Source organism: Oculina patagonica, chromosome 12 (genome assembly GCF_052425735.1).
Source record: "Oculina patagonica isolate OP01 chromosome 12, crgOcupat, whole genome shotgun sequence".
NCBI classification, from domain to species: Eukaryota; Metazoa; Cnidaria; class Anthozoa; order Scleractinia; family Oculinidae; genus Oculina; species Oculina patagonica.
The window spans coordinates 29596921-29610438 of NC_135769.1; the positions used below are offsets into that span (position 1 = coordinate 29596921).

Below are 13518 nucleotides of genomic sequence, written 5' to 3' on the forward strand. Positions count from 1 at the left end.
TTAGTCCTTTATTGATAGATTTTTAATTGTAAATACCGGTAGTAAATTCATTTCATGTAAGTGTCACTTGATAATTCAGTTTATTTTAACTGCAAAAGAGTTTATATAAACTGTTACTATGATACTTTGCAATCATTTTTGACAACTTTGATCTACCGGTAATTGGTTCCATTAACTCATTTGACTACTATACTGGCACTGAGTTTGTTAATAATGTACATGTATCTATAAAAAAATTTAATATATTTAGAGTTTTTATGTTTTTTTCTGCTGTGGGTTTTTGCATTCTACTGCATCTAAAAGAAATATACATTGAATATTCCACAGTCATTTAAAAGCACAGAAAATATTGATTGTGATAGTGAATGAAGTCAGCTACATGTACTTCCAATACTAAAAAAAAAAAGAATTGGCTTCTTTACCAGTAATTTCTCAGAAAGGATTCAAAATTTCAAAGTGAGTTAGGGGATAACCCAAATATTTCAATACAGTGTTAAGTGATAATAATGAGAATGGTTTCTCTTAACATATTACAGTAATCTATAATAAATCTACATTTTTATAAAAAAGTGTAATTATAACAGGAAAAATGTCACTTGTTCAGCAACAGTGAAATACATCGTAAGAATATAACCTTAAGTTACACCTTCCAGTGACCTATTTAAGAACTATATTCTTACTAATACAATGTAATTCACAAAAGAGGCTGATAATATAATTTGTTGGCTTATTAGGTTCAACCCTTAGTTGTTCAAGCTTCTATGAAGGCATCACAGAGTGTCCCATTGTATGATGCTCTTGGGGTAAGAAACTTACTGCTTGAGTTATTAAAATACAATTTTTGTTTCAGTGCAAAAGTGTAAGATTGCAGTGAGTTACATGTATAATTTGCATGAGTCTCACACTCAGTGTATGAGGCTTGAGAGCTCCACCTTCAGTTGATGCCTTGGTGTCACTGACAATGGATTAATTTTTTTTCAATTTTTTTTTAAAGAAAGTTGAGAAGAATGGTGAAAGCCTTGATGAAGGACAGCAGAGAGTAGTGTCCACATTTTTAAGATCAGCTAGAAATGGAGGAGTGGCATTGAAAGGAAAAGATAAGGAAAGATTTAACGGCATTCAACTGAGACTGGCTGAACTGGGAAACAAATTCAGGTAGGTAATAATTGTTTATTCGTTTGTCACACGATAGAATCGCTTTGAGATGTTGATCGCGACGTTTCGACTGCAATACTGCTAGTCTTCATCAGGCGATGAGGTCGATTCTTTATGCGTCGCTATTTATGCACGTTGGTTCGCTGTGATTGGTGCATTTCGATCCTCATTATTATTCCGACTAACAGATGATGTTCCCTCAGAGGTCTGCTTTGTAGACTAGCAGTATTGCAGTCGAAATGTCGCGATCAACATCTCAAAGCGATTCTATCGTGAGACAAACGAATAAACGTTTATTACCTATCTTACACCACGATGAACAATACTCACATCTTTAATGATAAATTCAGGTAGGCAGGCAGCATATACTGTACTATTTTAATTTTATTATTTTTTATTTTGTACCATCACTCAGTAGAATATAACTTGTATTTTTTCTGTCCAGAAGGGATTCTTGCCATTTACTGTATTTTTTAACAAAATCAATACTTGCAAATGAGAAGGTAAATTTTCCCGAACAGAATAAAATGCAAACTGGGGAAATAAAAGCACTTTGTGATGTCAATAGAAACAAACTAAAGAACAGAGCAAAACAGTAAGAACAGCACCAATTCATAAAAATGAGCTTCAAATGTTAAAATATTGCTTTTATGATTTAAATAATTTATGCCAAGCAGAGATTACCTGAAGTTTTCTAAAGTTTCCTAAAGATTTCCAAGGAACATTGGTTCAAGATAATATTAATATCAACTATACACCAACAAATTTAAGTAAAGGGCCAAACGTGGAATCAAACCAGGCGTGGAAATTGGTCAGAAAGTTTTTCCTAATAAATAAACATTTTCTAAAATAGTAATTTTCCAAGTTAAAATTTCAAGAAATTCTTCATTTTTCATCTGAGGAAATGGAACTAACCAATGTCCTGTCTGGATGACTCAGAAACCCAGGAAAGTGGACTTTAGGGAGCTTATGTCCAAAAATTTTTTTCCAGGGCAAGCAAGCCCACCACCGGACCCCCTACCAGCTTGCATCTTTGACACTTGTTGTTTCGGAAATTGGTACCACCTTCTATCCTGGGTTTGCGCGTTTTTCTCAGGGCTGTAAATCCTTTTAAACACTGCAGTTTATATATTAAATTATTATTTATTAATAATTTACATGGCTGCATAGTTTGTGCCAGTCCTCAAAATGTTTTCTGTACAACTAAGCCCTAAAACATTGTTATTGTTTTTTAATTATAATTCCCTGGCTGCTTCCAATTTAACAGTACGTACAATTATGTATCAGATATGTTCTTTATTGCAGGATTTCTTTCTGGGATTCATTTTCCAGAAAATAAACGTATATTGCCATTGGCAGCACTGTCAGTTATGTTTCATTTCTAGGATACCTGACTGGTCGTTCTAAGACCTGCCTAATTTCTTGAAGCAAATTTTATTTTCCTTTGAGGTTCGTGGGATTCCACTCTAATTATTTTAATAATTGAAGACCGGCGGGAAAGAGCGGCCCCTGGACTTTCTGACTAAATCGAACATTATCGAAACAGCTCCAAATTGCACATGCAGGTTTGTTTACGTGTGCTTAACACTGTCCTTTCTTCCATTTCATTGGTCTTTTTTTCGTTTTTGAAAAATTACACATGCAAAAAGACAAGGTGTTTGCTCACGCAGCTTCTTTTGTCTTTTTTTTTTACAAACGATAAACAAAGGAAACCTTTTGCTTCTCAAAACGATGAAGTCAGCTAAAGTTTTGGGATTACAGGCCTAGCCCTAACCCTTAGCTTAACCCTAGCGAAAAAAGCTTAACCCTAAACCCCAAGGGTTAGGGTTAGGGTCTGACGCTAGGGTTTCATTTCAAATTTAGGGTTAAAAAGCTAAACCTAAGTTTAAGGGTTAGGGTTAGGGTAATCGTTAGCGTTTCAAGCGGCTTAAGCTTTCACTGCAGTCTGCTTGCGGTTAGCTGCTTTTTGTTGTTTCGGGCAAGACTATTGTAATCTGTTACTGTTAGCTGTAATTTTGAGGTGAAAGGGAAATAAAGACTGATTGTTCTTCTCGAAGATATTAGCCTATTTCAGGCTACTCTACAATTCGAGTTTAAATAAAGTTCATGTTATGTTATGTCATGTTATGTTGATTGAATACGTTTGCTCGTGTTGTCACATTATACTAGTTTTGCTTTCAGTTAAGTACCGCCGGCTTGCTCTCACTTCTATCTCCACTCCTTACATCATCACATATCTACAAAATTACGCGAAACCAAGATAAACTAACTAAAGGCACAAATCGATTGATTGATTTATTGAATGATGAAAATTTAATGAGGCACAGAAAAAAATTTTGCAAGGGGAGGTCCCCTGCCAAACCTATAAAGAATTTTTTAAAGTCTAAAACCAGGTCACTTCTCGGCAACTTTGTCGCGGCAGAACCCAAGCGGACCCTGTAAAACTCACGTTGACGAAGTTCCCGCCAAGAAACCTCTTGTTTTAGGCCTTCTATGCGGCCAGGCTCAAAACTACCTTGTTTGCAACGTTTTTTCCGAAGCGCTAAACAGCGCTGTTGTACAAAACAAAGGCAGAAACATCACTCAGTTCTTCGAGCGATGCTGTAAACTTACGGGTATTCAGACTTAATGATGTCCTTCAACCATCTGGCAGCCGCACTCAAGCTAAAACTATAAACTTCTTTGTTTTACTTTCACACGCGCCATTTCGCTCAATTCAAACTCTTCCGCCACTAACATGTGACCTTACGTCACAATGCAGTATCCAGTCCTACTCTACTCAAATCAACAAAAAAACATGCGCAGCGGGTCGAAGACATGCTTGTTAAATGTACGTTTCTCGCCTTCCGTAGACGCTTAGAAAACCCTACAGGGAAAGATGTACACGCGATGCGTTGGAAAACTCAGACTTCTAGCTGACTGGGAGAACGTAAGCTTGCAAAATGCCTTTTTTTTGCATACATAATTTCTGAAAAACGAAGAAAAGACCAGCCGAATGCAACACAGGACAGTGTTTAGCACACATAAACAAACCTGCATGCGCAATTTGGAGCTGTTTCAAAAATGTTCGATTTAGTCAGAAAGTCCAGGGGCCGCTCTTTCCCGCCGGTCTTCAATTACAGTAGAATCCCAAATTCATGAACCTCTAAAAAAAATAAAATTTGCTTCAAGAAACTAGGAGGTTCAAGAAATCAGGGGTAAAATATTTATGTACAGAGAAGAAAGCTCACTTACAAAGGGAAATTAATATTTTGTTGTAATAATTGGGAATTTCAAGAAACCGTGAGTTCAAGAAATCAGGATTTTTTTTACTGTTATCTCTTTTCAATTTTCTTTAGTAACAATGTCTTGGATGCAACAAAGGCCTTCTCATTGGTCCTAACAAACCCAGAAGATGTCGCAGGATTACCTGAATCACTTCTTCAGATGACTGCAGAGGCAGCAGCTGCTGATTCTGAGCTTAAAGGATCAAGGTTTTAAAACGTTTTTGTTGTAAACTACATGTACTTACTTAGACATCTACTTTTAATCTTTAGATGGTTTAGTTTGTTGTACAGTCAACTCTCGTTATAACGGACACGCTCGGGGCATCGTTTAGTGTCTGTTATAGCGAGAGTCTGTAATAGCGGGAGTCATTTCCAGTCAAACCTCTTTTGCCGGGGATCTGCATTTTGTCCGTAACAGAAAGTGTCCGCAATAGCGGGGTGTCTGCAAGGCGAGAGTTGACTGTACAGGGCTTGGAAAAGTCCCCTTATGATTTAGGACTAGTAAATTTGTGCATTTCCAACAAATATCCATACCCACCCCATGGACGGTCAGTGGAAATTCTGAGGGTGTAAGGGGGTCTCAAAAGCCAACATATTTAAAGGACAGTATGGGGCTTGACTAGAATTTCCAGAGGACTGGGTGGACTCAAATCAAAAAGCCTTCTGTGTGAGGGGTATGGATATTTTCTGAAATAACACTTCTGTGTCAGGCAAATAAATTTCATGCTCGCTTGTCGGATGGGCAAGGACCCAGGCAAATCATTTCCTGATAAAATTATGGTTTTAATGATAATAAGCCTACAGTGAAACTTAATTTGGGAGATGCTTACCCAATGCGCAAACTGGAATTCAAGTTTGTTTTATGAGACACTAGAGAGATTAAGCAAGACGTTCATTTTTCCCGCGAACGGCAATAATTTAACCTCTGCTGTCTTCCGTTTGCCGTTGGTACGCGAAAATGAGAAGTTTTGTGTTTGTTGTGAATGTGCAATTTTTTCACTAATTTTATGAGGGATTTATCTTAGAATTCGATAAAAAGGTAAAAAAGTTAAAGACAAGCTCGCGTTTGCAATTTGAATTCTTTAACTTGACTAGCCTGTGACAGTGAGTATGCCGGCCATTATTTTGTTTATTACACTGTTACCTGTGACCAGGGGGACAAAGATGGACCACAAATAACAAAAAATTAAAAAGATATTTTTTTTGTTGAATTGAATTGAATTGAAAAAGAACATTTAACTTATTATCACATATATAGCGAGAAATTTGGGCAATAAATCTCCCAAATAGATTTCTATATTTGCTATATTTCACATGTGAGAAAAGCGATACGTCCAATCAGCTTCGCGTATAGCTTTTTTCACATGTGAAAAATATAACCAATCAGCATCTAGAGTGGAATGACCCAACCAATCAAAGCACGAGAACTCAAATGGTTTCCAACAAGGTTGAGCAAACAGCGAGCGGCAAGTTTGTTCCCTACGGCAGTTTATGCTTTGAAAATATGGCTACACGGTTTGTTCCTTTAAAAAACTTTGTCTTTAGAGTACTTTATGGAAAGGCAAGCAAACAGGAACTCGCTAAGCAAAACCGAAAGAATACGGTAATGAGATTATAACGATAAAAATCATTCTTCAAAGGCGGAGCGTGGACAAGCGAAGTGTCGATAAGTGAAAGCGAAGACAAGAATTTCTTCAAAACTTACAACACATCCGCGGACTTTCTAAGAATATTCAAGCACTAGCACCCTCGGGAACACCATGGTAAAGTAGATTGCATTTTTGAATGTGGATTTGCGTCGCAATTATTGCCTAATTAACCGACTCCTTGTGTGTAATATCGCAATTTTGTTGAAAATTCGCCTGCGTGTTTAGTTGATTCGCTAGTTGTGGCGACGCTTGCTCGATGCGATACCAAAACTTTTGCTTTCAAAAAGTAACGCAATGTGTTTAATTAAATAAAGTTTTTGCAGAAGATTTTGTCGGCAGTAATTTTTCTTATTTGATTAAAAGTGGTTTCGCTTGAAAAGCGATGTGCATTTGCCTGCTTTGTTTTTCCTCCCGCTAGGTCAAACTGTAATATGTCAAAGATTTATGTATTACTTAACATGAAAAATCGCGTAAACTTTACAATGCTTGAATTCTCGTTATATATATAATAAACAAATTACAGCATAGAAAGTGCTTTGTACGGATTTTTATTCACTCGTTGCAAAACTTTGGAAAACTCACTCGTTCGCTTCGCTCACTCGTTCGTTTTTCCAAAGTTTTGCAACTCGTGAATAAAAATCCGTACGTCGCACTTTCTATGAAGTAATCTATATTTATATTTTATATAATTTTACATTATTTTTTTGTCATGATATTAATTATTTCAAGACTATTTTCTGCTGGTCTATGTAGTTGATGATTTTTTTTTAATATTCCATTTACACTGTGCTTATTGTTTTGCTGGTTTATTCATCAGGAAGAAAGTTGATCCCAAGACTGGACCTTGGAAAGTCAGTTTGGATTTGCCATGTTTTGAACCTTTCATGAAATACAGGTAATATGTCCAGGCAGTTTTATTTTCCCAAGGACCATGATCATCAGGGCTGCAAATAACAGTCAGTCATTAGACATTGGCCGACCAAAATCTGCTCTTGTCCGATGGAATCCCAACTGTGGTTGCGGACATGATGTCCGGACAATTTTTTGACGGTAAATCATTTCACGGCAACAATGAATAAAATTAAACCTTTTGTTTTTAGCAATGTCGACCAAAATTTTGTTTTGTCCGACCATGATGGTGTCTAAGTAGGACATAATTATGTCCTTTCCAGTGAAAAAAATTATTCGCAGCCCTGATGATCATGAAAAGTTGTGATTGCACCTTTTTCACATGTCTGTGTTATTCATTTTTTAGAGGAGATCTCTATAAAAGAAAATAATGGGTGGTGGTTTTGCTTTTGAATGTTATTATGTAATATATCAAACACGGGCGACAGTGTTTTATCGGCATATCCAAACACCGAGAAGAGAGTTTAATATAATTGTGACATGCAGCAGACTATTTTTGATGTGTTTGGATGGCCGGATGAAACACTGTCTCGAGTGTTTGATTTATCTTCTCTATCGAAACAAAAACTATGGAGTAAACAGAGAAATAAAATCATAAAAATCTGTGCTGATTAATACTGCTGGTATCCAAACCTCCTTCACGGCTATGATTTTCTTTGTTTTAACTTGATGAATTATTAATGAGTTTGAGAAAGGGATTATGAAGAATATTCAAAACTTTTAACTTAAGAGTTAATTATAACTCAAATAGTTGTAACACATTAAAAATTTTCCACATACATGTACATCTGAGGAGCAGAACATGCACAAAAGTCATGTAACATTACCTACATGTATGTATATAGTTGTTAGCACAGTACTGTATTGGTTGAAGTGACCTGATACTATGAAAAGTGATTTTTGGCTAATAGAGATTAATTTTTGTTTTGGTCAACAGTCAAAACAGAAGTCTGCGTGAAAAAATGTACATGGCATACATCACCAGAGCTTCACAAGGAGATACAGATAACTCAGAAATTATTGAGGAAATAAGAAAATTAAGGTACATACATGTACTTGTATAATGTATGTCGCATATAATTGCATTGCCTGATAATTATACTCTCTGCTCACATGTAACTTGTTTTAATTTCCCTCTATTTACAAGTATCTGCTGCAAAGATGCCAACCTGAAAAATTGACATCCAGAAAATTGCCAATTTCGTTTCAACATGCATGTACCTTTGCTTGACGCCAAAAACGGCATGAAAAATAGAGCTTTACCAATTCAACCACAGAAATGTGTCAAATATTTAATTTCTTCCTCCTCCTCCCCCTAAAGAATCTCCCAAAACCAACCAAAGTAAATGCGTTTCTCAATGGTCCCGAAAAGTCTCTGTATATTGCGTAAAGCCATAGCAAAATCCCAAACCCTGATGATTTCAGAGATGTTTTATTCACATTTTTTATTAACAGAGGTTCCCTCCATACAAAGTTTCAAGGCTATACACTTCTCTGTTTTCAAGATACAGATAATTAAAAGTCGCTTTACGGGCCCGAAAAGATTCCAGGGCTTTTGAGAAACAGGCTCCTGCTGCAGGAGACCAGGAGATTCTGTCTGTATATCGTAGACTCCCAAATAATCCGGAAGAGTTGGCATAGATGCTACCCCTGGTTCATGAAGGAAGGCCGATGATTTTATGTAGTGCCTTGCCTTGTTTTATTCGTGCTGTTTTGACTCAGTTATAATATGAAAACTGTTTTCTACTTGTTATGATTTAAATTGCTAATAACACATTTCCAATGTATTTATTACATTGTGTAACAGTTATATTTACCGGTATTATGATTTAGGTCTATACACTGTAAGTGAACTTTAAGTAGTCTCTAAGCTGTTATTTTTTGTGATAGACAAGAGAAAGCCACACTTCTGGGATTTGAGAACTACGCATATTTGTCACTGGATTCCAAAATGGCCGAAAGCCCCACAGAAGTATGGGAAATGATCATTAACTTGAAGAATAAAAGTAAAGCAGCAGCACAAACTGAACTTCTCACACTACAGGTACGTGTACAAAAATAGAAATGTGATCACATCAAAGGAAATACACAATATTATTGTTTGAATATCCTTGTCCTTAAAGAGAGACGCTCGACTCCGAGTCGAACGGCCCAGGTTCGAGGCCTGGCCGGGGCGCTGCGTTGTGTTCTTGGGCAAGACACTTTACTCTCACAGTGCCTCTCTCCACCCAGGTGTATAAATGGGTACCAGCGAATTTACTGCTGGGGGGTAACCCTGCGATGGACTAGCATCCCATCCAGGGGGGAGTAGCAATACTCCTAGTCGCTTAATGCTACCGAAACCGGGATAAGCTCCGGCTGTATGGGCCTCATGGCTCGGAGACAGACTTTAAAGAGAGACTGTCACCCGTTTCACTTCAAAAACTCAAGAGCCTAAAGACATATGACAGTGTACTGAGGCGATAAACAAGTGACATTGTTGTGATGCCATCAGGAACTGTAGATCTCAACTTGAAAACGTCAGGCTGATTCTTCCTTCAACAACAATTTAGTTTATATTTTCATCTTGATGTACTAGGTGCGTTTTAATGTACATTTTGTACGAGGAGAAAAATTCGCAAATTTAAGTACTTTTTACCGAAAAGCAGTAAAATCCCAGTGGCAGTGACCCTATAAATTAGAATTTATAATTCATATTGAAACAATCCCAACTGTTGGGTTCACTGGAAAAGCGAAATGATTTCAGTAGCAAAATTGACTAGGAGCATTGCAGCACAAATTGTACTCTCCCTTTTTACTAACTTTTTATTGACAACACATACAGCTGTAGAGCAGTTTTCAATTGAGTGTCGTAAAACCAAAACCAAAGTAATTACTCTGGCCAATCACAAAGGACACAGATAATCCAGTGAACCAATCAAAACTCGAAGCAAATGCATGTAGCTGGCACGAAGCGCGGAAGCGCGGGAAATTGTGCGCGAGCGAGTCACGATTGGTTTTGGTTTTACTCCTAATTGGCTGAGAAAGTGGCGCGAGATTTTTAAGCCAATTACTAAGCGTAGTAATGCAAAACCAAAGCAAACGCAATTAACTTTTGACACTCAAGTGAAAACCGCTCTAATGCTTATAAAAAAGATTTAATTAAAAATTATTTCAATATTTACAATACACTAACCTACACTGATAATAAATACAATTACATACATTACGTACAAGCCGTCTACTTTCACTACTTATATTGTGATACTCTACAATATGCGCAATTACATACAGGGAATAATTTAAATTCCAAAGCCAGCTAAATTACATATTAAAGTTAAATAAGAAACGATTGCAATAGCCCTTATCACTGTTTTTGACGCCATCTTGACGAGTAGGCAAAGCGGGTAGAATTTACAGTATTTGTATGGGAATCTGACGGCAAATATCTTTAAAAAAAAATCGAATTTTGGACAACTTATGAATTGTAAAGTTAAAATACTTGGCGAAAGTTTTTATTCCCCAAGTTTGAAGGATGTAGCTGGTCTAGAAAGCGTTTAGTTACGTTTTTAATTTCTCATACATTTGTCTATAATTTTTCTCGCTAACCGCGTCAATTTGCGGGGAAAAATATAGACAAATGTATGACAAATGTAGACATGTAATTCTGGGGTACCCATATATGCACCTGGGTGGAGAGAGGCACTGAGGTTTGAAGTGTGAAACGTGAAATGGCCATCTGATTTTTTTTTATTATTATTATTATTTCAGTCTGGAATCTAACGCTGTCTTCACATATTTAGCTGAAACTTGTTCTTTATACGAAACATACATGTATACTGAAAAAAGGCTCACAAAAAATTTAGAGAATCTTTAAAAAATAGTATATAATTAAAGTACGTTGCAAACAACGGTTATGTTGCCGGCTTTTCAACAACCATCCATTTGCCATGGTAACATTTTTCGCAACTCCTTTCAAAAGGCGCAGTAAGATTTCCGCCCTGCGGGATCCATTGTCGATGCTTGGCAGGTGCATTTCAGGCAGGCCGAACTTTTGCCGACGTCTAGGCATATAATTTGTATAATTAGTAATAAATGTATGAGGCTCTGTTTTTTTTTTTTTTTTTTTTTTTTTTTTTGCGTGATCCCGCAAATGGAAAGAAAAAAATCTTGGCCTGATCGAAGGCTTCTTTACTATAACCAAAAAAATTAATTTTTGCATTAAACTAACGAACAGTAATTAAGAAAAATCTTGTGCGGCTTTTGATGTCACGAACCAATCAGATACCATCTTTTAGTAGAGAGCGTGCAGTAAACGTTTTGCGCCCATGTGAAATTTGTTATTCAGATTGTTCGCCGGAAAAGAAAAGAGGCTTAGCGATTAAAGAGACTATGTCACAGGGATTTCGCAGATTTTTGGTCTAAACTGTTTTAAAATTAGGTAGGCAACTGAACTTTACACTTAATAAACATTATCTTTGAACATCGAAAGGAATATAAACCTTAATTTGAGGATAGATATGAAGCTACGGGTATAAATATCGATATTTCGAAGCCGCGTGAAAACAACTTCAAAACGTTAGCCTAAGCTTTAATATAGCAATTTTTATAAGAATGGACTATTATTTTTAGGTTTCCTGCGACACAAATGTAAATTGGCGGTTCAAAGATCAGTTCAAATCCGTGACAAAGCCCTTTTAAGCGAACGAATTAAAGACCGTCACTATGTTTACACCGGACCCGTTCCGACTGGTTCCAAATGGATCTTGTCCGAAAATATTCCTTCTTTATTATTTACTACACATCGCTGATCCTGGCTGTATGCAGGACGCATGTCACATATCAACCTAGTAAATGGCCCAGCTCACAACGAGTCTCTCGTAGCTCAGTTGGTTAGAGCGCCCAACCGGTATCTGGGAGGCCATGGGCTCGATTCCTGTCGGGGACTCCGATTTTTTCTTTGTCCCACACTCGTGTCATGTTGAATAATTTCTTCACTTTTTATCACCGAGCTTGAAATTTACCATCTTTGTTATTTACTAATATTCCTTCTATTTACACGGGACCGTTCTGGAACCGGTACGTAACGGAACGAAATGGATCCAAAATGGGATCTGCTGTTTTGCACTTTTAGTTATGGATCCTTACCGGACTGATCCAGATACAACCACTTAAGTGCCAAGTGTTTACATGGAACCGTTTTGGAACCAGTCCAGATCGGTTCCAAACGATCCCATGTAAACAGAAGCCGATCAGATCCTGTTCGGTGTGTTTGGATAAATTTGGTGCATGAGTTCAGTTCCGCGATTTTGATTTTGTGTTAAGTGATAGGAACAGCGCAGAGGTCTTAAAATAGGATGCAAATAAATATAACCCGGCCCCATGAGACTCAGAAAACATCAACGTGTTCTGAGGGAAATAAAAGGAATATAGGGGGAGATTTCGGTTTATGAAAGTGTTTTAGGAACACCTGCTGTTTTAGAAAGTGTTTTAGGAAAAATCTTCCACCATTTCGGTTTGTTTGTTTGAGTCATATTAAGCAACTGCTAATATGCGCAGTTTACAATAATCGTTTGAAGCTAGAATTGTACTTCCCGCTACAGATATGCAAACAAACTCTTGATGGAAAATTTCCAAACGCAACGCCAACGCGAAAAGTTATTTTCTCGGCAAATGTCCTAAGACTACTCGTTGAAATGAACACAAAGGAGAGTAAATGGATACTTTTTCAGCTCAGACACATTATTATAAAGAATATACCTTTTATAAGCATCATGAAAATTCTTATTCTTGTAGTGGCAACTTTTTCGAATGACACATTTAACCCAAGCGTTTAAGGGTTTTTTTACAGTTGGTCCTCAAGTTCCATTTTGTTTGGGTTCTTTTGTTAACCCTACTATTTACTGCTGGCGAAATAAAAAGCTTCGACGCGCTTTTCTTGAGATTTGTCATGTAAGACGGCCAGAAAACAGAGCACCAGACATTGAGATGATAGAAATACAACGCCATCGACCTAAGATTCAGCCTTCAACTTGTGAGGCTTTTTCAAAGGCCGTAGGCAGCCAAGAAGCAGTTTTGCTGTCATTTAGTCATCTGAAAGCCGAAGAAGTTGTTCATATCCAGGAAGTGGACACATAAATCTTGTTAATAGCACAATTTAATTGTCGAACTTGAATGTTTAATATTTCAACCTTTAATGTGAATGAAGGGAAATTGTTATCTACAAACTGTTGTTAAAGATGATACGAATAAATATATCTAGATTCGTAGAATTGCGTTTTGTTTTGTTTTGATGTTTTTTTCTCATGTTAAACGTGATTTGAGTTTACCAAAAAGTAGTGAAATAATGTTCCCTCGGTTTATTTTAAAAATGGGTCGATAAAGGTTTATAACGTGTTTAAAATAAAATGCTGTAGATCGCGGTGAAATTATAGGATTCGGATTTAAATGGTGGAAGCAATGCTAAGGCAGGTGTTTAATCGTGGAAACAAGAAAACGCGGGGGCAACTTTAGTGAAAACTATTTCTAGTTGTAAAAAAAATCTGTAATAGCATTTAGAA

General features: G+C 36.8%; 1 protein-coding gene across 1 annotated transcript in view; it reads left to right on the forward strand.

Annotated features, from left to right (window-relative positions):
- The window catches only part of LOC144634033 (uncharacterized), a 33862-nt gene that overhangs the window by 4917 nt on the left and 15427 nt on the right, over positions 1-13518 (forward strand). Inside the window, exons 3-8 of the mRNA XM_078492971.1 lie at positions 735-803; positions 995-1155; positions 4494-4628; positions 6888-6965; positions 7917-8021; positions 8870-9023. Coding sequence (XP_078349097.1) covers positions 735-803; positions 995-1155; positions 4494-4628; positions 6888-6965; positions 7917-8021; positions 8870-9023 — 702 coding nt within the window. The remainder of the gene's footprint in view (positions 1-734; positions 804-994; positions 1156-4493; positions 4629-6887; positions 6966-7916; positions 8022-8869; positions 9024-13518) is intronic.